Source organism: Phyllostomus discolor, chromosome 3 (assembly GCF_004126475.2).
Source record: "Phyllostomus discolor isolate MPI-MPIP mPhyDis1 chromosome 3, mPhyDis1.pri.v3, whole genome shotgun sequence".
Classification (NCBI taxonomy): Eukaryota; Metazoa; Chordata; class Mammalia; order Chiroptera; family Phyllostomidae; genus Phyllostomus; species Phyllostomus discolor.
In genome coordinates, this window is record NC_040905.2 from 194,178,679 (window position 1) to 194,202,507 (window position 23,829).

The window sequence follows — 23,829 nt, forward strand, 5'->3', positions numbered from 1 at the left end:
AAAAGAATAAACTGATACACACTACCACATGGATGAATCTCAAAAGCATTATATGACTTCTAGTTTCTGGTTCAGCATGCAAGAAACCTGGAAGTCATTACTGTATCCTGACAAGTAGAAAGCTGAACAAACTGAAAATCATCATCAACTGTTCTTAGATCCATCAGAGAACTGAGGTCACAGGGCAAACCGCTGCCCCCCAAAGAAGGGAGGGACAGAGAGGCGGAGACAGAGAGCTACAACTTATCAGAGAAAGCCACGAACAGAAATCTCTACCAGAATGAGTACCGGGGCAGGAGAAACCTGCACTGTGACAGACTGACGGCTCAGGCGCACTGTGGGCCAGGCCCAGCACGGATATAAGGCCAAGAGTTAAAAACTCTGTGGGGCCCAGACTCAGAAAGACTCCAACATGTCTGTGAGTCTTCACCCCTAGGAGCCCTACAGGCTCTCACGGTGACTCAGAGGGAAATCTCATGTCTTCAGCAGGCAGAGGGGGAAAGTAAGCCATTTAAAAATATACCCAAAGCAAGCTGTTCTTCACAAGGCCTGCCCTCATAAGAATCTGTTTTGCAAGAGCCTGACTGAAGGGGGTTTTTCAGGGTCTCACCTATGTGGGGGAAGGGCAATACCCACCCGCAGCAGCTCCCTCCAGCCCTCCTGGGCTACCTACGGGGTGAAAGACCTGAGAAGCACCGGGAAGGTCACCATGCAGGGGGCGCAGACTCACTCAAAGACCGTGACCTCATCACAGGACTCTAGAAAATTTCTGCCCCCACACCTGCCACATCACTAACAGCCTATTTACTGAATTTCCTTTTCCCCAGGACATCCCATCAGGTCTGCAACAGAGAATAAGGCACACAGAAAATACAAAGGACAGTTTGATAAGCCAGAGCCAGCCTCATCACCAGCCTCAAATATGGTGGGGATGTTGGAACTGAGGCTGGGAATTTAAAATTAGCAAGATTAATATGCTAAGGGCTCTAATGGAATAAGTAGACCAAATGCAAGAATAGATGGGCAAAGTAAGCTGAGAGAAATTTTAAGAAAAAATCAAAAGAAAGGTTAGAAACCAAAAGATTTACGTAGAAAGCTGTAGTAGAAAGACCACATACCAGATGGATCCATTTCTATGAAATTCTAGAAAAAGTAAAAGTGTAATGGCAGAAAGCACAGCAGCGGTTAATGGGGGCCGGGAGTGGGGAGAAAAGACTGACTGCAAAAGGGGAAATAAGGAACTTCTTGGGGTGTGAGAAAAGTTTAGTATCGGGATTGTAATGGTGGCTACGCAACTGAAAACATTCTTCTAGACTCATCCAATTGTTTACCAATTTTAATTTAAAACTGGCAAACTTTACTGTATGCAAATGATATCCCAATTGAGTATATGGAAATTATAAGTAAATATATGAGTTTGTACATATATGAATTAACCTCCCTTTACAAAGGGAAAAAGAGCACCATCTCAGCCATTCGGCTAACCCTCTGAGGTGGTACATCCCTCTATCCCAGCCTCTTCATTTGCTGTTGTACCTGCTGACGAGTCACCCCTGACCCCTGGTGACCCTGTGAGTGAGTGCCGTCCCCAGCACCCTGTCCGGCACAGCCCTGCTCAGCTCCTGCGGACTCGGACTCCGTCCACCTCGTCCTCGGCCCCCCTCATTTCCTGCAGAACTATGCATATTGTACTCACTGCTGTTTTCAGCCAATCACCCAACATAGTTTCTTTCCAGGGTCTAATGATATGAAATTAAAGTTATCTTCTTTCACTCACCCTTATGACATAAAAGACACTGAAATATTGTAAAAGCATGATTACGTTATAAAAATGTACCCACTGCTAACAACTATAAAAACACCATCTCGTCAAAGGCCAACAACTTCAGAAGGCAACCATCTCCAGGGTCAACTGTGCCCGTGTGTCCTGCTGGTCTGTGGCCAGTGTCAGTCCAGAGTTTTATTATTTTCACAATAAATCCTGCAGTTCTAGCAAAAGCTGGTGTAAGTACTTGTTTTTTATAACCTGCTGAAAAAAATCAGTACCCATCAAGCTACCCGAGGGAAAGAAATATTTCCAACAGAGAAAATGAGTGTAAAAGCCAAAAAAGTACTTAAAGTTCAATCACCTTGTTTTAGAATGTTCCTTTCTTATTTCTTTCTACTGTGGCAAGTTAACACAGAAGGTACAACTTCCTTGAGATTTAATTCAGTACTCTGCACCAAGGTCAAACCACTAGTACCTATCGTAGCAGAGCTCTTTGGTGCTCCGCCTCTCCAAACCTACACGGAGATATCCTGAATTCAGATTTCCAAGTCGAGTCGGCAAGAATGAAAACCTGTCAGGCAAACGATCTCTGAACTTCCTAATTACTCACAGTTATTTTCATTTTCATGGTCCGTAAGGTACAACTAGAAAGCCCTCGCTTGTTAGCTGGGGGAGTTTTCATGGGGAGGCACTGTGCTTACCTGGGTGTACTGTTCCAGTACCGTGGCTGCCTCGCTGTGCTTCCTCTGCTCGACCAGCTTCCCTGCAAAGACACCGATAAGCGTTTGACCACGGCTGGCCCGCCAAGAACAACGGTATCACCGAACTCCGGGTGAAACTGGTTTTGGTAGTGTTATTTAAATAAAAATGGTCTCAATACAAACTGGAGCTGGAGCTCTACGGTGTATACTTCCAAGTCAAACTGCTTTAAAACAACATTTTCAAAAGGGCTAAGACTGTTCCATAGGATAATAAAAGGCAGTACCAAAAAAAACCACTGAAGTAAGTTTGGGAAGCACTGGGAAAAATAAAGTTAAACAGAGTCTTCTGATGACGACCATTAGTATGTCTTCATTAGGTATCAAACTGCATATCTGTGAACTCCTCGGAGGGGAAGAGGCAGGAACACCACGGAGTCCTACCATGAACGGCGGTTACAATCTAAATCTCGCATGCGATGTGAAAACCACATACACTCCAAATTAGCCATGACGAATGCTCACAAAGGCACGTGTGTAGGAAACTGACCTGGTATCTCTCACTGTCCATTTTTCCCCCCAACAGGTAGAGGCTGCTGTTTGGCTACTTGAGCACTAGGTGCACGCAGCTGTTCTGCTTGGGGACATGCAGTGTTTTTCAACCCCAAAACCGCACTCACTGAGCAAGGCTGAGGCAACCACACTATGGAAGAAGGCACACAGGCTGGGGGCTGGAAGATCCCTGCCTCCCACCTCACGCCAACTCCGGGCCATATGATCACTGACAGAAACAGGTAGAGTCAGCTCCACTATTTAAAGAGCTGGCTTATGTAAATGAAGTGAGCACACACATGAAAGGACTCCACCACATAGTGTTTCTCAAAACGTCTGACCACTGCCTTTCCCACCACTTTTTATAAACACTCGGGACAACGAGGTATACCCCGCCATGAGGCACATAGCAAGCCAAGAGTCGTAAAGAATATGAAAAAAGATCATAGATCACAGAGCTGGAAGGTATAAACTACCAATACCCATCAGTTTCTAAAGCAGAAGTAACAATGAAGTCACAATGAATAACTAAAAGGCCTAAAATAAAAAATTCTTAAACCTGTAATCACTGACTCCAAGCGCAGTTGAGAGGACCAGACCCCCTACTCCTCTCTTCTCATGGGCAGACCCGAGCCTGTCCTCCGCTCTGCGAGGTGAGACTCTGGTGCAGCCACGCCATGTTAACTTGTACTGAGTATGAGCTTGCCTTAAGGTATGCTGCCCTAAATGTCTTTGAAAAGAAAGAAGGGAGGAAGGGAGGGAGGGAGGGAGACAGGCAGGGAGGGAGGGAAGGAAGGAAAGAAGAAGAGGCAAAGGAAGGAAAGGAAGGAAAAGGAAGGAAAAGAAGGAAATGGAAGGAAAGGAAAGAAAAAAACCCTCGGAGGTCTCATTTCGGAGAACCCCCGACAGTGCCTACCTGCGAGAACTCTGCCGAGGCCGGCCAGCTGGTCTTGGCTCAGGGAGAGCTGGGCTGCCACACAGAGCGCCTGCTGCCAGCTGCCAGCAGCCAGAAAGGTGTCAAGGGCCTTCTCGTGGGCACCGCAGCGGGCAAACACCAGCCCCGCCGCCTCATGGCGGTGCTCCTGCAGCAGGTGTTCCCCGTAGGCAATGCTGACATCCTGTGACGAGAGATGGAGGGCGGTGAGGAAAGGTGACGACCACTTTTTCAATCTCCACTGTCACCTGCGTTAGTCACTGTACTTGAAACTCGTGAATCACTTAGGAGAACCCTATGGCTGCTCGGTGAATTCAGTCATTCTGCCATCCAACACCTTACCGAGGATGTGCTACTAATTCTCCCAACAAGTAATTACTGGGTACTATTCAGGGCAGTGAGAATTATACTGCAATCAAAAAATAAACCAAACAGTAACAAGAACCACCACCAAGCGCCTGCTCCTGTGGCAACAGAGGAAGGACGGACAGCGGTAAAGGCAGCGAGCTGCGAGGAGAGGAAGCTGCGGGCAGAGGCAGGGAGAGTGTTCTGGGCCGGCAGCACAGAAGGCTCTGTGGCTGAACTGCAGCAACCTGTACAGACACCCAGGAAGGAATACGCAAGGCCGGTGCGAGTGAAGCAGTGAGGGCATGGGGGAGAGGAACAGATGACGAAAATGAGAGCAAAGAGGCAGCCATTGGCTAAACTCTCTATTTCCCGGGCTCAGTGTTGTTAGGCAGGGATGCAGAAAAAATGTAACACCGAGTCTTTGCCCTTAGGAAGCCCACTGCCTGGTGGGAGGACAGATCAGCAAACCGGCAGTTTGATAAGTGCCACCAATTAAGAACAAGGTAGTCTGAGAGGTCAGCGTTTGGAATTCATCCAGGACCGGCTTTTGGCAGGGGAGACCCGAGCGTGTTGCCGGACAAGTGGGGCTGAAGGAAGGGGGAGGCAGAGGGCTGGCAGAGGCAGCTGAGGCTGGAGAAGCAGTCAGGGGCCTGGTCACAGAAAGACGTGTGCGGTCTGCAGGCGACTGGAGGTGGTGCTGAGGGCGGCCTGGTGAGCCGGTTAACAGCATGGGCTCCAGGTCCCGGGTCAGCCCCTTCACAGCCCAGCTCTGTGGGCAAGTTGTGTCCTCATCTGTAAGTTGTGCACACCACCTACCACGTTTTCCTGAGAATTACAGAGCACGTGTAGCTTACAAGCAAAGTACCTGATGTATAAAAAAAGCTAAACAGATGTTTGTTTAAACAGGCAATCCAAATGTGGTCCCTGTGCCCTGAAATACACGAGGAAGAGCTGCACTTTCCAGGACCACCAGCTGCGCTGCAGTGAGGCTGTGCTGCAGGAGCGGGCGGAGGCAGGGAGCCCCATGTGGAAGCTGCCGGGGGTGTTCCCCACGAGGAACCTGGGACCATGCCTAGCTTTCCGGCCTGGGAAGGTGGTTCGGAAGAGGAACAGGTCAGATGAGAAGTTCAAGGTGAGGCCAATTTGTCTGAAGATGAACCCAGTCACCAAGGACAGAGTTATGGACTCAAGACCCCCACCCTTTCCAACTGAGGCACAGAGCAGAACCAGGAGAGCCTCGTTTTGTCCCCCACACACCTTGTACTGCTGCGAGCTCGGTGGATACAGCTTCAGAGCTTCGTTATACAAGTTTTTGTCTTTGATTAAGTTTAAGCATTCTGGGAAGTACTCGGGTCCTGCAGAAATAAGACGCATACACACATAAGCTTAAGACTTTGGAAGCAGAAAGGGTTTCAATTTTACCAATGGTCCCCAAACAAAATCAACAAGGGGCCTCTATAAGACCTGTGTAATCAGAGGATCGAGAGAACAGAATCCAGGAATTTGAATTTTAATGACCACCACTGCAGATTCTGAGGTATTGGAAGCACTGATTGGGATTAGAGTTCCACTTAAAAGTTTTTTTTCACTACCCCAGATAAATGACCATCCAGCACAGTTTGCTCAGCCTGCTTAATAAGAATCACCTAGGGAGCTTATTAAATCTACACATGCCCAAGTCTGACCCAACCCAACCCAACTGAATCAGATTTTCCAAGGAAGCCAGAAGCGTAACGCTTAACGAGCTCCCCAGGGGACTGACCCTTGTCCCGTCTCAGCCCTCAGGAAAGAATCACACTGTCGGAAGCCAGAGGCCCCAGCCCGGGCCAGGAACTGTGCTGTGCACCGTGCTGGCTCCCCTCCGTCACCGACGCCTGAAACTGTGGCTTCCGGGGCACCACCGGTGGGCACTCACGTCTCGCTCCAGACATGCCAGGTTTCCCTCAGGTGTTTGCCAACACCCTGAGAAGACTGAGTTATCAACCAGTTTCGATTTTGAGACACTGAACTGGATTTAGGAGGTGATCATTCTTAACCCAAAGAAGATCTGCTCTATCATCTTGGCTGCGGAGCTCCTTGGCTCTTTTAAAGACATTCGCTGTACCCTTGGCTTCTCAGAATGCCTACAATGAGGTGCATGTATGTAACTGGTCAAGTTTTCAGGAGTGGAAACTGTAATCAGTCTATGTCTAAACTAGTAGTATTTTAGCCCTGGCTGGTATGGCTCAGTGGATTGAGCGCTGGCCTGAGAGCCAAAGGGTTGCTGGTTTGATTCCCAGTCAGGCCACATGCCTGCATTGCAGGCCAGGTCCCCAGTAGGGGGCACGTGAGAGACAACCACATGTTGATATATTTCTCCTTCTCTTTCTCCCTCCCTTCCCCTTTCTCTAAAAATAAATAAATAAAATCTTTAGAAATAAATAAACTAGCATTTTAATTTATAGCCTGCCTCGTTCCAAAGAAAATTTAAAGCAGAAATAAACATACTAATCCTCATACTCACCACATTTGCTGAGGTGGCCAATGGCTTTTTCATACCGTTTCAAGTGTTTGTCTATGGTGAACCGCTGATAATTAGTTTCCATTTTCTTGAGTGTATTAAGAAATGGAAGATATTCTTTGGGATCCTAAAAAAAAAAAAAAACAACTGTAAGTAGAACTTTATTGCTTGTGATATACTTATAAACATATAAATAAATAAATAATTATAGCAGTAAGTCCAAAACTACATTATTTTTAAGAATATGTACCATATTAATATATTATTATTTTTTACTTACTGATTTTAGAGAGAGAGGGGAGGGGAGAGAGAGAAAAAGAAACACTGATTTGTTGTTCCACTTAAAAAAAAGATTTTATTTATTTATTTTTAGAGAGGGGAAGGGAGGAAGAAAGAGAGGGAGAGAAACATCAGCGCGTGGCTGCTTCTCACATGCCCCAACCAGGGACCCAGCCCGCAACCCAGAAATGTGCCCTGACCGGGAATCAACCCAGCAATCCCTTGGTTCCCAGGCTGGCACCCAATCCACTGAGCCACACCAGCTAGGGCCACTTGTTATGTTCTTTGTAAGAGAATTTGTTCACACGTGTGTCTGCCATCCTAAAAATAACCAAGTAATTTTATTCCACTCGCTCACCCCAGCGATCCGAGCACTCTGACACGCACACAACTGTGGCAGAGAATGGCGCTGGAAGCATGGGCCCGAGGCTCACAGATCTGCTCCCAGGCCTGCCCTCAGGGGCCAGCCCGGAGCAGGACGCTGCACCGGCAGGAGCAGGCACAGATGCTACCACAATTACCTGAGCAAGGACCAAAAAGATGGCACAGCGGCCACTCCACATACCTTCTGGGACTTCTCAGCTACCATGAGGACCAAATCAAAGTTGTAGGTGCCAAGAGAATGGTCGTATAGCTCATTGACGTCTACCAGCAGCAGCAAGTACTTCAGGGCCTCTTCGGCACTCACAGCATCAGGGTCGGGGGGAGCACTTCCTGTCCGCGTGTCAGAAAACAGGAGAACAGAACCATGTGGGGGAAAACCCACACGCCTAACGACATAACCAGCAAGACACAGGAACACATTTTCCAGCACATACACACTTTTGACTCTTTTGCACATGCTCTGTAGGGCAGCGCTAAAAAAAAATGACACAGGTCTTAAAACAGCAACCCAAAGGCCACAGGTGAAATCCATGCTGCAGCCCTGGTCCTGGCCACATGGCCACCCAAAGACCGGAAAACTGGTGGCCATCGAGGCCCCGTTAAACACGCTGTCTGGGACCGAGTCTCTACCTTGAAGCTCGTGGATCTTCTGCAGCACGACTTCCAGCTCTGGGGTGGACTTCTTCACGTGAGAGGTGAGTATGGACAGGAGGTACCTGCGGTCATAAGCGAAGACCACCACAGCAATGAGCGGGAGGAACGAGCAGAGGAAGGACAACTGCTCGCCTCTGTTAGTTGAAAGATGCCACCACCGGCAGCGCACGTACTTGTGAGGACTTATGCTCTCCATGGCTGCTCGCATCGCATCGCAGACGAGGTCCACCTTCCCCCCGTTGGGGCCCCTGGGCGGCCGCTCGGGGCCGGGAACTGGCGGAGGGTACATGGTCTCCGTGACATCTTCTTCCCTAAGAGCACATGTGCACTAAAGGTCACTATCTGCTCTCAAACTACTACCATAAACCCAGGTGTCCTGAGGAGGTAATAAATAAAAATAGCTCCTGGAAAACAGTTTAACTGTAATATCACTCATATAAGGTAAAAGTGGAGAAGCTCATTGAGAAATGAAGACCTGTGCACTAACATTCTGACGTTTTATCCAGGCAGCCCCAAACGAGGGGCAGTCCAGGTGCCCACCAACAACTGCAATGTATTTACACCAGGGCGTACTACTGAGTGATAGACAAGACAAACTCGTGGTATGTGCAAAATATACACTAAGTGAAAGAAGTTTTATTTACACAGAAAATTAAATGCACTATGCATCCATTCATATAAAGTTCTTGAACACATAAAACTCACCCATGGTCAAAACTCAAAACAGTGGTTGCCTAGGGGCCAGGGACTGACCGAGAAGGGACCAGGGGGACTTTCTGAGACGAAGGAAGTGTTCTCTCGGACGGGGCTCAGGCTACACGAAGTGACATCTGTCAACACTCACTGGACGGCACACTTGCCAACCTGTGCATCTCACTGTAAATGTGACCTGCAGAGGGGACCCGCACCCTAACGACACACTCTAGACAACCCTAAGCCAAGTGGAATATTGAGAGATAAGGTGGACTAATGCCTACAATTCCCTTGAAATTTTTCTAAAAATGGATGATAATGGACAGATGGTAAATAGTGATAAAATATAGAAAACACGAATTCTAGAATCTGGATGGACATATAGGATTCTCATGTGACAACTCTCCCAACTCTCTACAAGTTTAAAATTTCTCATTAAAAAGTTGGAGAAAAAGTCAATATAGACATAAGATGACTCCACTTTATTTTCATAAGGAAAAAAAGTTTTATACATCCACCTAAAAATGAAGTTAAACAATATTCTGACCTATTTACTTTAAAGTTTTAGTTTTAAGTTGACTGTTTTTTAAAAAAGAGATAGCAAAAATCCAGTACATTTGGCATTTAAGAGTTACGGTGATTAAAAAAATACTATGCACTAATTTTTCTTCTCTAGCTATCTGATTTCCTTAACTAGAAGAGAAAATTATGGATATGATACTCACAAATTATTCAAAATACTTACTTCAATTCTGTGAAAAACAAATTAATATGATTTACAGAATCTATCTGTTTTACGAAGTCCTCCACATTTTCAAGAAACACCTAACCAAAAAAAAAAAAAAAGACAAAATGTTTTAGTTCAGGCAGCATCAGGTCAAGTGCAATGTAAGCTAAGGCCAACAGCAGACACAGCAAGTTACCTTCGGGTTGTGATCATGAATCAGATTGAGATTGATTCTCAGTTTTCTCATGCATTCAAACGCTTCTTTAAACATCAGCCTGCGAAGAGAACCAAAGGAAAGGCATTTCATAAAATCTAAGCTCCCTGAACCCAGCACATCGTCATTGTGATACAAGCGAGTTCTAATTAGATCACAGCCCAAGTGCCCAACAACTGCTAATGGATTTCCACTCTGAAACGGCAGAATAAAACAGGGTACCAAGTTCCTTTGCCCTCCTAAAAGGTATGATGGCAGGCTGAGGACAACATCTCCACATACACACAAAAGAAGAACCATCATGGAGCTTAGGGCCACTTCCTTTTTTAACAAAATAACCCAGCTTCCCCCATACAGACTCAGGCAAGGGAAGGCTGCTTTCCTAACAGTGGCCCAGGCACCTGGGGGTCACTGGTCCCTGGCAACTCTGCAGCCGTGGGCCTTCTGCTTAGATAAACACACAGACATGGTCTGGTGCCCCACTTCCCTGGGCTCACGGGCCATCTAAAGCCCACCTGGACCCCCGAGGCTAAGGAGCCCTGACTGATGTCAGTCAGGGCTGCGCAATTCTTTCCACTAGAAATGTCTACCACACCACATGGAATTAAAATGGAAGTGTGAATAAAAAGTGCTCTGATACCCTGGTCGACATGTGTAATGAATGTTTTTCAGACTTTTAAGTTTTAAACACTTTAAAAGAATACTGTTTGTCCTCACATACACTAAGTCAGAACAAGCTAACTAGTCATATACATGGTACTTACTTATCCAACCACTTCCGAATCTGAGCTAAAACCAGGGCTCGGTGATGAACAACTTCCAAGTTTCCCCTTGGCATCTTAAAATAAACACATCAAAGTAACGATTTCTTAATGAAACAGAAAACACTTAACCACCCAGGGTACACAACTTCACCCAACTCCACAGTGAGCCACCACAATGCTGTACTTCACACTTTCAGCAGAGTCCACTTGTGCTCAGTATTTGGCTCCCCCTTCCAGAAAAGCCTCCCTATCAGCCTGACTAGGCAGAGTCTCTGTGAACACCCCTCTGCATAAAGCTGACAGAGAACCCAGCCAGGAAAGGCTTAGAATACATTACTGCGAATGATGACAGAGCCTACAATACAACCTGCAGGAACTGTCTGGCACTGACTGAATGACGATCAGAAACACAGCCTAAAAAACCCACTTACCTGCAACACCAGCTTCGTGTCCTGGGGCATGACAGTGACAATGCGCGAGCCCCTCTCCACCTTCCGCAGAATCTCCCCGTTGGGCGCATCACTGCTGCTCAGACTTGCCTGTAATGCTGAAGACACCACTGGCTAAGCCACCCCTCACTAACTGTAGGTGAAACTGCACGTTATCCAAAATGGAAGAGAGCGGCTAACAATCAGGCTCCTTTGCTCTCCCCCACTTAACCGCAAGACCATTCACCTTCCTGATAAACAGCCTCACCCCATGAACATGCTCCCCGTCACAGAGCCTTCATGCATATTCCCGTCCACAACTTATCAACTGGTCTGGAAAACACAGGGGAGGTTGGGTAGCTTCCCTGTTTCTCAGCACTGTAATTATACCGGTGAGTGACTCCATTTCCAAGTTAGAAGCAAACAAAGTAAGTGGAGGTTTAAGAATAAGGAAAATACACACATACACAGGGTGGCAGCATGGAATAAAAGGGAAAAAATGGAGCCAATTTCCTGCAAACCACCAGATGGCGCCCTTCAGATGGTAAAATGGAGGGTGGCCAAAGTGAGGTTATAAAGGAAGATCATATTGGCAGTTTGGTATTTACTGGTAATTCAAAGTAAACTATTACATCAGTTATACACTAAAATCTCCTGAAAACTTCTTGTTTAACTTTAGAATATTCTGCTAAAGGAAGGACTGCCTGCTCTGGAAGTCTTGCTAACGGGCGCAGAATGATTCAACTGAGGTGCCGTGTTGAGATTAGGGACGAAGGAACTGCACTCCACGGGCTTACCCCAGTCGAGGTCTCGGGGATCCAAAGCCAGAATAATTGAAGGACTTGAAAGTCATCAAGACTTCAGAGAAAAAAGATATAAGAAGAGGGACTGTTTTCTATTTTATACACTGAAAACTTACTTTTAAATGAGGCATCTCTCAGACAAAAACACTGGCAGGTATGGGAATGAGTTGTCAACAATAAAAACTCATCATATACTGCAAACGACGTGATATTCGAAGCAACCTACAACGAAGCAAGGGAAGCAAGGGGAAGCTGGGCGTTATTACTTGGAGCAACATGGAAAAGGACCCAGGACCAAACCAAGCCTTTATACCTCATTGTCATTGATGAAAAGGCGACACCTGTCAGTCAGACCAAGGACACATTCCTGCAAAGAAATAAAGCTGAAATTATGAACAATTCAAACCAAGCTAGTTAAACCTAACTTTTCTATTACACATTCCTACTGACCTGTGACTTCAAAGCTAAGTCTCTGTATTCAGGAAAGAATATAGATACAAAAGATGTGGTTGGTCCTGTTCTGAATGGAGTATGATGCCATACAATTCGGCAGCAAGTCCTGTCATTTTTTATTTGTTTTTTAAATTATATTTTATTGATTAAGCTCTTATAGTTGACCTGATTTTTCTCCCTTTGCCCCTCTCCACCTAGCACACCCCACTCCCACAGGCAATCCCCTCACCACTGTTCAAGTCCAAGGGTCATACGTGTAAGCTCTTTGGCTACTCCATTTCCCATACTGTACATCCCCATGGCTATTCTGTAAATCCCTATTTGTACTTCTTAGTCCCCTCACCTCTCATCCATCCTCCACACCCCTGTCACATCTGGCAACCATCAAAACACTCCACATCCACGATTCTGTCTCTTCTTGTTTAGTTTGTTTCTGAAATTCAATTGTTGATATGTATTTTTTGTCATTTTATTATTCATAGTTTTGATCTTCTTTGTCTTAAACAAGTCCCTTTAATATTTCATATATTAATGGTTTGGTGACGATGAACTCCTTTCCTTTTTTTCTTGTCTGGGAAGCTATTTACCTGCCATTCAATTCTCAATGATAGCTTTGCTGGGTAGAGCAATCTTGGCTGTAGGTCTGTGCTTTCATGACTGATTATTTCTTGCCAATCCCTTCTAGCCTGCAAGGTTCATTTTGAGAAATCAGCTGACTGTCTTATGGGAACTCCCCTGCAGGTAACTAACTTCTTTTCTACAATGCGAATGTTGGACCTCTTGAAGTTGTCCCAGAGGCTGCTTATACCATCTTCACACTTTGGATTCTTTTTACTTCTTGTTGTTCTGACTGGATTTTTTTGCATATGTTCCAAAACACTGATTTGATTCTTCACTTCATCCACCCTACTGCTGTTCTCTGTACATTGTTTTTTATTCCAATCAGTGAATCCTTCATTTCTGACTGGATCTTTTTTATACTGTTGAGGTCCTTACTAAATTCCCTGACCATCCTTATAACCAGTGTTTCGAACTCTGCATCGAATAGATTGCTTATCTCCATTTTGTTTAGTACTTTTTTTTTGAGTTTTGATCTGTTCTTTCATTTGGGCCATGTTTCTTTGTCTCCTTCTTTGGCAGCCTCCCTGTTTGTTTCTATGTATTAGGTAGAGCTGCTTTGATTCCGTGTATTGGTAGTGTGGCCTAATGTAGTAGGTGTCCTGTAGGGTCCAGTGGCACAGCCTCCCCCATCACCCAAGCTGGGTACTCAAGATGTGCCCTTCGTGTGGGTTCAGTACACCCTCCTCTTGGCTGCTGTTGGCAGATTTTATCCAGGCCAGTCAGCTGCAAGGTTTGGTTGTGACCACTGACCACCAGGACTGAAATTTTCTATTGCCTATTAACATCGTAGCTCTCTTAGTGTCGTATACAACACATTATGGGTTCTGTGGTGATGCTGATATTGATAAACCAACCACACCACCAGTGGTATAAAAATATAGCACATATAATTATGTAAAGTACACAGTAGTTGATAATGGTAATAAACAGCTCAGTTACTGGTTTATATATTTACTATACTTTTTATTGCTATTTTAGAGTGTACTCTTGCTACTTATAAAAGTTTGCTGTAAATCAGTATGTCGTGTGGTGCCAGCAGCAGCCTCACACGTCTGTTTGCCTTGTCTCTTGATCGCCTCGTTTTCTCTTGTGCTTGACTTAAATGCAAGTGCACTCTGTGGTGTGTGCACAACGAAACTGCCCGATGATGACATTCTCAGGATGTATCCCTGTCGTTTAGTGATGCGTGACTGTCTTTGCTCCAGTTACACTCCATCTCGGTCCTTCTCAGCTTGTCTTCTATTTGTGTGTTTGAGTAATTATTTCAAGTTCTTCCAAATGGCTGGGGATACGAGTGCCACCATCTCTGCAAACATATCCTTTAACTCACAAGCCAAAGGGAAAAAGACAAAAGCCCCAGGGAAGGGCTTTGATTGGTCTGCTACTGTAGGTCATAGTCTGTCCCTGTGGCTGGAGGTCACAGTACCACAACTGAGAGCCCCTCCAGAATCACAAGGAATGGGGAAGGAGTGGCTTCTCTACAAAGCAGAGTAACTGGTTACCAGAATAAGGATGCAAAGGATTCTAGTTAGATCAAAACAGGATACCTCCCACACCCTGAAGGCCTTACCTTTAGGCCTTAAGTTTTGAAAAATGTGGGATAAGGGTGTGGCCCAGACATTTGCGATCCTAGTTTCCCTCTGGATACCTTTGAGTTTGCCAGTGATGTGACCCTCTACCCCCAGTGGAACCCACTGTTCCTCAGTGGTCCGATCTGCATAGATCACAGCAGATCCATTGCTCTCCTTATTCTAAACATGGCTATCATGGGGACAGACACAGAGTAGGTGCTCACTAAACAGTGAATGCATAAAAAGTTAACCATAATTCTCAAGTCAATCCTGCCTCCACATTTTCCCCAAAGGCAAATACGGCAGCCCAGGCCAGTCAGCTACAAGGACTGGCCATAACCACTAGTCCACCAACCTCTGCCCTCCATGGGGGACCAGCTGTGTGGCAGCAGGGTGGTGGTGCTCTGATGTGGTCTGTGGCTGCCCGCTGGGTATGGAGGCCCTGGGGTTTCCTGGGTGGTACAGGTCAATGTCAGCCCCCACCTGTGTTTTGCCTGTGGCCACCCTAAGCTATAGAGCAATCTGAGATGGCTGCTACTTGTGCTGGGCGTGGAGATTCCCTGGTGAAGCCAAGCTGTAAATCTTGGCTGGCTGGTGCTAGTGCCTGGCCTGGGGCCACTTCGTAAGAGGTACAAGGGTTGGGGGCTCACTAAGGCTGGCTGTTGCTTGTTTGAGAGGATTTAGGAAGTTGCGAACCCAAGATCAGCCATTCATATGGAAAAGCAGCTTGGTTGGGCCCATAAGTTGGGTGAGACTGAGTCTCTGGGGATCTCCAAAGTGGGGCAAAGTGTTAGCCAGGTTGACAGAGTCTCAGATATGGCACCAGCCTGCCGGCTCTGTGGTGTGAGGGGTCAGAAAAGGGACATTGGCCTCTGCCCACTTTTCTGCTTGGGAGAAAGTTGTCCCCCAGCTCTCGTCTTGACACCACCAGACACTTCAGATCCTCCCTGAACACCACTGGTGCCTTCCAAGCTGGAACCCTGGTGCTGCAGCTCAGAGGGAGTAAGTCTGTGCGTGGGTTCTTTAACAGGAACTGCTTGGGACTCCAGAAGTTTCTTCCACCAATTCAATCCCCACTGGTTTTTGCAGCCAGTAGTTATGGGGACTTATGTCCCTGGCACTGGAACCACGGGCTGAGGGGCCTGCTGTGGGGCTGGGACTCCTCACTCTCGAGCTGTGCCTCCTAAATTTTTATCCACCACACATGGGCACGGGACCAGCCCATTCTGTGTCTCTGCCCCTCCCACCAGTCTGGGTGGCTGTGGTTTCTTTAATTTTGTAGTTGTTAGACTTCCAGTCAACTCTATTTCTGATGGTTCTGAGGGACGGTTGTTCTATATTTTAGTTATAACTTTGACGTGGTTGTGCAAGGAGGTGAGCTGTTTACTTATGCCGCCATCTTGACCGAAAGTCCACAAGTCATTTCTGAATAAAAGGTCTGACAAAATTCCGTAGTTCTCTACTGTGGCTACACATTAGACCCACCTGGGATGCTGTTAAGAACATTACCGCATTCTTCTATTTGTAAATGTATACCTCCAAGGAAAGGAATCAGCTAACTAGGAATCAACTAACCACTGCATGCCAGTCCATCTCTTAATCCCATTTCACAGATGAAGAAGCTGAGGCTCAGGAAAATGGGTAACTTCTCACTGCTACCTTAAGAGTTAGTGAGACCCAGGTGCACCTCCAAAGCCCTGACTCTTCTTACCTAATGCAATCAGATCCTGGGTCACCGTCTTAGCTGCTAAGTTTGTCTGCCCTGAGTTCACTTACCTCCCCTCCAACCACGGCCAATTCAGTCTGCTTGCACGGATAAGGAAAGCGAACAGGAACACCACCTGGGTTCTTCCAGGGTTCGACAGCCACAGAGGGGGACTCTGCAGGATTGGCAGGTGAGGTTTGTCAAAAAGTGTCACGTTCAACTTGCTAAAACACTTAACATGCAGCTTGGATCACTTTCCAAATATATCCTTGGAAACTCTCTAGGGTGCTGCAGTTCGTTACAAGAGAAAGGAGAGGTGGGAAACACACGCCAATTCCGAGCTACAGCTCAGGGTTTTCCAGAGCAGTTAAAAGCTCTAACAATCAGTGTGGTACAGAAACGATACGAGTCACGTTTACAAGAATTAAACAGGCATATACATAGTGAATGTGCTTTCCTAACGTTCTGATACTCACCCCAGAGGTACTTCAGTATCTGGCCACCAGCCAGCTGTAATGCCACTGACTTGGTCTTGGAATTGCAACACAGGCTGATTATCACCCCATCCACTGTCACAGATGAACTGGCAAAGTAAAACAAGGGAGGGAGGGGATGTGGACAGACCATTTTTCTCAAAAGTAGTGACATTTCACTAAACATTTCACATTTTGCAAAACAGACAAAGAAATGAGCACTTTCCTTTTGGTGCTGCTCTGCTTATTTCAATACAATATACACATAATGCATACATGCACCCACAACACTGTGCTCACACACGCAATGATAAACCACCGCAATCGCGAGCCCAGGTAAAGCAACTACTGCCATATCACACTATCTTCCACACTACACATAAGCCAGGCATCTCACTGTGAAGACGTCCCTCCTATTCTGGCAGCAAGTTGTTATAACTTACTGCAACTTATAATTTACTGCCTTCATGAGATATGCCTGGTGCCAATAGTACTTGTCTTCTTAAAACATAAACTGCATGAAAAAAGCGGTCTGTAGGAAAGCAGAGCATGCTCCATCGCTACCGCATGCACTCAGGGACGTCTGCAGGTCTGCGTCCATGGGAAGAGGGCGATGTGCTACCGCCGTTGTGCTTCTACCTGAGTCAGTGAAAAGACATCAGTCGTGTTTTAAAGGCGGTGGAAGAGGTGGTGAGATAAAAACAAATGGTGCCAATGCTAACATTTATTCAGAGTGTTTAACCAATCTATAAAATACCCCCAAAGTCCCAGATTTTGTCAGGGTAAATTATCTGTAAGTTAAGAGAACAGACTCTGGAACTAGACTCTCTGGGAATGGATCCCGCCTTCACCTGTGACCTCGGGCAACTTACTTGCGTGCTCTGTGCCTTAGCTGCCTCAGCTGTAAACACTAACAGCACAGACTCCGAAGAGGTATTGTGAGAGAGAAGTGAGTTAATCTAGGTAGAGCACTGAGAAGAGCACCTTTCACAAAGCACACGCTGTAGTAAATGTAAGCCATTAAGACCTAAGAGCTAATTGTGAGACTTCATAGTCCTCAAAGACATTGATCCTTTACATGAACAGTCTTTTTTGAGAAACAAAAATCAAAGCAACAGAAACACATTTTAAGAGGCTTCACATTCCCTTTTTATAGTCAATGAGATGAATGCATCTAGCTCTTTCTTCTACAAAGAATTTTAAATTCTGAAAACTAGAAACTGGCATAATTTACACATTTCTAATGGAAAATGTTCTGCTTTCCAAAAGTAAATCCCTGGTTACCTTTAAGTGCTACATGCAGCTACATCATTTCCTGCATCCAGACATAGTCACAAAAAGCTTTTTAAAAATATAAAGTATTATGAGTCAAAGATTCAGAGTTAATGACCGCATCAGGATATGTTTTATGTATACAATAAGGAAAGGTTCCTAATTTTGCAACAAGCTTTTCAGAGGTTACATCGAACCAGACCTTTAATAACAAATGAAGCTGGAGATTCACATCAGTGCATGCCCAAGGTGCCAAGCTGTGACACCGGAAACCTGAGGATTTCCCAGGGCTGTGTGGACAACGCTCTACTGCACAACGGGGCCTTGCACTGCAAACAACAGCTCTCACTAAAACCTGGGACAAAGGCGCAGTCAGGAATCGAAATGAAACTCGGGGTCAGGCAGCAGTGAAATTTTAGCAAAGAAAACAGAGGAGACTTCCCAGCAGTAAGTGGACTCAAGCGCCAAACAGCATGTAAAGAGGAGGCCAGACATCAAAATATAACACAGAGAAACAGATCTGCAACTGATTCTCATAACTACCGAGGGTGATCAGCGGCTGTCTCCCATGGGCTAGCAATCACCCGGCTGGGATGTAAGTATATGTTCAATTAAAACTTTTAACACATCTCGCCCTGACCAGTGTGGCTCAGCTGGCTGGCACTGTCCTGCCAAGTGGAAGGTCGCCACCGGTTGGATTCCTGCGGGGCGCCGAGAGGCACCCAGTTAAGGTTTCTCTCTCACATCGGTCTCTCTACCTCTCTTTGTCCCTCCCTTCCCCTCTCTCTACAAATAAATCAATAAAATCTTTTTAAAAATTATTTTAACATATCTTAAAATGTTTTGTTGCCTCATCTATTGGTATTTGTCCTATTTTTCACCACTCGATACATTTTTAGCCTATATTTGCACATGACTCAAAACCAGCCTTAACCACATGCTAATTGTATCTAACAAGGAAGCTACTGCCCCTCAACTTGGCTCGCTGAAGCCAAAACAAGCCTTATGCGAGTACGGACAAAGCCTAACCCCATCCGGCGAGACACGAAATCCAGCAGAGTGCTGTGGTACCTGACAGTGAGCTGCCCGAGCTCGCCGTCCGTCTCGGAAGAGGCCACAGTCAGGTGGTGAATGACAGACCTCGGGCTGGCATGGCTGTGGCTCACGGCCAGGAAGACGTCTTCCTGGATCCAGGTGAGAAAGCTGAGCTTCAGTGGATTTACTTCTTCTTGATCTTCGCTACTCTCAAACTGAATTCTGTTTTAAATATTGAGAATATGCAAAATGTGAATAAAGCTTTTAATACCCCCGAGAATTTCCCGAATGAAGGAAGAATAAACCACCCTGTATACAGTCAACACCTAATTATTTGGAGGGACAAGACCTGAAGTGATTTTGAATACTAAAAAATCCACGGGTAACATTTGCCTGGCTCTAAAGTATGTTTTCTATTCATTTACCCTTGTCTCTTATATTCCGAGATCTTCACAGACTTGGAGAGAACGCTGCCGGAGACAGACCACACAAGAAAACCCCCTGCCCCAGGTCAACCCTGCGCTAATAAACCCCAGAGGTTTTCCACTGTCCCCACAAACCAAACTGCAGCAGATCCTTGGGTCTCAATAGAACGGGTCCTTTCCTAAGCTTCTCACATTAGCTTGCGAGCGAGTTTCCCTGCCTCTAATGTCTCCCTTCGACAGCATTCACACACCAGAGGACAGTACGTTCTGCCACCCCAGGCAGGAACTCCTAGCAGCCAGTTCCTGCCTTTGAGCTGGAGCAGCAGGCCCGCAGCGCACACCCAAGGAGCTGCTCACCCAGCTCTCCAGGACTCAGGCTCTGCGCTGCGTTCGGCCCCGCGCAGGGGCACCCCCACCTGGTTCTTACCAGCGCTCTGCTGCCTGCCACACCCGATGTTCCCAGTCCTTCTCTGCCAGCGCTCACCCAGCCCTTCCTCTAGGGTTACGAGAAGTCTTCACGTCCTTCACTGAACTGTCTCTGAATGACTGGAAGCTCTTCTCTCGACTTCTAAAACGTGACCCTATATTCTAAATTGCCTCACACTTTCTGTCCTCTCATGGTTTCCAGTCTGTGGAATAGAATCATCCATGGCAATGTTCTTTGAAAACTATTAAGCATTATATAGGCAGACTCCAAATCAAACACAGGTAAGATACATATAGGTCGTACATTTATTAAATATACTGCATGTATTTAAGAAACATTCAGTTGTTTGTTCTAGTCAATTTATTATTCCTATGAGCTTAGGAATAAAAGCTCCCAGGAGACAGAATAGCGAGGTTATTAAAAACATGGGCTCATCACATAAAATACACTGAAATCCTGGATTTTTACAGAGATGGCATTATAATTAATAATTTGGCTTCCTGGTCATATTATAATGCCTATAGTGTTCCTGAGGTATTTGCTTATACCCATTTATAACATTACTTCCAGAGGGAAATGCGTTCTGATTTGCAACCTCGGGGCACCCAGCGGTTTCGGAGCGCGGGATGAGGCCAAGGCACAGGCTGCGTGGGGCCGGCCGCACGTCAGCAACCTGGACTCCTCACCGAGGTGCGCGAATGCAGCTCTGCCCTGTCACCTTCATCTCCATCGCTCCCTGGAGAACCAAGGGCTGCTGAGAGGAGTGGGTTTTAGGCTGGTTTATTACGTGCACTCTCCTGCCACCCATCAGCACATATGACATTCGGAATACAAGTGAGTGGCTTCCCCCACGAGGCTGAAAAACCAGCACACGGTGTTGTATCTACTTGCTGCAGTGCAGGATAACAGAGGGTAAATTTACTCCTAAGAACCCACCACTTGTAGCTCTAGTTAAGAACCACCTACTCGTATCTCTTTTCCAGGTGAGGGGTCCCGAGGGAAACCGTAAATCCACTTTCACCCACAGCTCCCAGTTTCACCGTGGGATCCGCACTCGGACTATCACCTAGAAAACAAAATTGCAAATACGATCATGGTAAACTATAACTGTTTCTCTTGATACTAAGGCCACGGGGTTCTAGGTGTCAAACTACTTTACCAAAAAAACAATCTAGACAATAGTCACATCTCACTCTCTTTTTAAAAGCTCTGCCTGCCTTTCAGGCAGAGAAAGAACCAAGATCTGATTCTCTGTTCATACCACATCAGTCACCATCCTCACCTGCCCCAGCAATACCGGGCTGGGGCTGCCCTCTCAGCCCGGTGCTGTTTCCTCCCACTGCCCCACCACCGCCTCTCTGCAACCTCACGCCCTTGATCAAAAGCCATTCTCCTTCCATTCCTGATGGAGGCTATTCACCGCACAGCAGCCAATACAATCCTTTAAAAACTGAGCCAGAACACCACCCTTTCCTGCTCCCTCCCAAGGTTCCCTGTCTCACCAGAATGAACACTAACATCTTCCCAGATCCTTCAAGGGCGACAAGAGCTGTTTCCTGTCCCCTCTGTGACCCCACCCACCACTCTCCCCTCACCTGCTCTGCTGCTGCCACCCTGAACTCCTGGCCCTCTCCTACAGACGACCAGCGCCTCAGCGGTGGCTCTGTCCTCTGCCCAGAAGTTCTCACCCCAGCTGTTGGCATGGCTCCCTCTCCGATTCCACCGGGTCTCTGCTTACATGTCACCCTCACGGAAGCTTCCGGGTCACACCAAATGCAAAAGCCACCTTCCCTTGCCAGCCCTGATCCTCATGTTCTCCTGACATCCTGCTCACTGAACAGTGCCCAACGCTGGCTTTCAACAACTCCAGCTCCACGTGAGCCATCCACGCCAGCACCCTCATCTGAAACGGCTCCATGTTTGAAGACTAATTTCTAAGTCCTACGCTCAAATGAAAACTCCCACGGCCTTTTCCCAGACTCTTGTATACGCCAACACTCTACAACATGCTCCTTAACTTCTCAGAGGCTTTCAGCTCCTGGATTTGCAGGATCTTTCTCTTCTTTGCATTTCTGCAGACGCTCCCCTGGCTCAAGCTCTCACCACCTCCTGCCTGGACGCTCTGCTATCTGCCTCGAGGTGCCCATACCCCTGGCCTACTCACGTCCAGACACCTGACAAACCTCCCAAAGGCAGAGCTCTCAACCCGCCCTACTGGTCCCGGGGAGTTGTGAGTGTCAGCACAGCGAATGCAGGGGCCACGGGGTTTTGTTCTGCAGAAATAAAGATGTCCCAGATTGACTGTGGGGATGGTTGCAAAACTCTGTGAACATACTAAAACCCATAAAGTTGTACACCTTAAATGGGTGAGCGGTATGAATAAAGTTATTTTTTAAGCGAATATAAGACAAAACACTATGTATGTTGTAAAACAACAATGCAAACTCAAGTTAGTATCATCTAGTAAGCACCACAAAAGCTCCTCTGACTCTTTTTAATCTCATAAAACCAGCCACAAGATACCCAACAGTAGTCAAGTACAAAGATAATCACACTTACTTGATATTACTGGTTGATAAAAAATCCACTTTGAAAAGCAGTTAATTTTTGCTTTTTCTGATTTGTCTTAACAGTGAACACATTACTATTATTTTTTAAAGATATTAAATAATAAAAAGTTTAAGGAGGATTTTTATAGTATTTTATAGAGTGAAACTAAACCCAGAGAAGCTGAAGTCATGTCCAAGTACATCGGTCCTCACTTAATGCCATCAACACATTCTGTGACTTTAAGTGTAACCACATACAACAAAGCCCATTTCATCCCAGGCTAAGTGACATAAAGAAGGGTTAAGTCCCTACGGCATCTCATCAACATTGTAACAACATGACTCTGACCGAAAGGAGGACCCACTGTTGTACTAGTATAAACAGTAGGCTACTGATTAACAGAAAAGCTGATAAGTAAGCAGGGAATTCCGATATAAACAGTTCATCTTGACTATTCTCTCCCAGCAGCTATCTAGTTTATTTCTGAGAATTCAGCAGTTACTTGAAAACAAAGACAGCAGCGCCACTAGCCAGCATGATTTGTGCCGTGACCACAGAACTCACAACTGAACACGGGTGTCAGGCCTCCCAGTCCATCAGAAGAGCAACTAGACATGGAGAGTGGGGCTGCGGGAGACAAGGGAACGAGAAGCTGGAACCCTGGGCTGGAATCCCTGCCCACTCTTGCTCTAGCAGCTGCAAGCCCACCGTGCATCTCTGACAATGAAGAACTCCACCTGTGACCCAGCTCCCAGGGGGGCTGTGAGATCGGCTGAAAACATGGGCAAAGGCAATGGAAGCTGTAAGATGCGTTCAAGAGGTAATAAGATGCTGTCTTATTTCCAGGGTTGAACGTTATTCTTTAAATAACGGAGTCTTCAAGTTCAATAAAGCAAAAGGAATAGTTTTTATAATCCAGAGGGAAACTAAAATCCCGTTGAAAAAAATCCCACATGCCTATTTATTGGATTGACCAAAAAGCCCATTATATTTTTCCTGTAAAGTAAGACACATTTTTCATTTTCACCCATAACTTCATTCATTTGGATGTTTTGAGTATGTCGGCTATCTCCCACTATTTAGCAGCACCCCTGGCGTCTTCCAGTGGGTAGACGCCAGGGGTGCTGCTAACCATCTTCCAATGCATAGGACAGCCCCACAGCAGAGCATTATTTGCCCAAATGTTAACAGTACCAAGAAACTTTGCAAACCTTCTGACACGTTCCATCAGTGACAGCACCTTCTCCATACACTGCACACATTGTTTTTCACATTTCAGTTGCGTTTTTACCTTTCTTAAAATAATAAAGCATAATGCGCCAAAAATGTTGCATATTTTCTTCCACCTTCAATATTAAAATGGCTGAACAAAAACTCACCAATTCTGATTTTTTAAATGCATGCTGATATGAAAGCTGTCACAATACAGTCTACCAAAATGATCTCAAATGAAGTTAAAAACAACTAAGCCCTACTAGCACTACATATGGAAAAAACATAATGGACTTTTTGGCCAACCCAATAAATGTCAGATGATATAAATATTAATTA

At 46.1% G+C, this 23,829-nt stretch overlaps 1 protein-coding gene across 3 annotated transcripts in view; it reads right to left on the reverse strand.

The window, feature by feature from the left end:
• Nucleotides 1–23,829, reverse strand: part of ELP1 (elongator complex protein 1) — a 59,932-nt gene that overhangs the window by 15,286 nt on the left and 20,817 nt on the right. For all 3 annotated transcript variants that reach the window (XM_028511479.2, XM_036022014.1, XM_036022013.1), the window contains exons 13-29: nucleotides 20,695–20,794; nucleotides 18,913–19,098; nucleotides 16,573–16,679; nucleotides 16,168–16,271; nucleotides 12,060–12,113; nucleotides 11,863–11,968; nucleotides 10,947–11,062; nucleotides 10,516–10,589; nucleotides 9,734–9,812; nucleotides 9,556–9,635; nucleotides 8,291–8,428; nucleotides 8,094–8,179; nucleotides 7,645–7,793; nucleotides 6,804–6,927; nucleotides 5,558–5,655; nucleotides 3,935–4,136; nucleotides 2,470–2,531 (exon numbers count right to left, since the gene is read on the reverse strand). In XM_028511479.2, coding sequence (XP_028367280.1) covers nucleotides 2,470–2,531; nucleotides 3,935–4,136; nucleotides 5,558–5,655; nucleotides 6,804–6,927; nucleotides 7,645–7,793; nucleotides 8,094–8,179; nucleotides 8,291–8,428; nucleotides 9,556–9,635; nucleotides 9,734–9,812; nucleotides 10,516–10,589; nucleotides 10,947–11,062; nucleotides 11,863–11,968; nucleotides 12,060–12,113; nucleotides 16,168–16,271; nucleotides 16,573–16,679; nucleotides 18,913–19,098; nucleotides 20,695–20,794 — 1,865 coding nt within the window. The remainder of the gene's footprint in view (nucleotides 1–2,469; nucleotides 2,532–3,934; nucleotides 4,137–5,557; nucleotides 5,656–6,803; nucleotides 6,928–7,644; nucleotides 7,794–8,093; nucleotides 8,180–8,290; nucleotides 8,429–9,555; nucleotides 9,636–9,733; nucleotides 9,813–10,515; nucleotides 10,590–10,946; nucleotides 11,063–11,862; nucleotides 11,969–12,059; nucleotides 12,114–16,167; nucleotides 16,272–16,572; nucleotides 16,680–18,912; nucleotides 19,099–20,694; nucleotides 20,795–23,829) is intronic.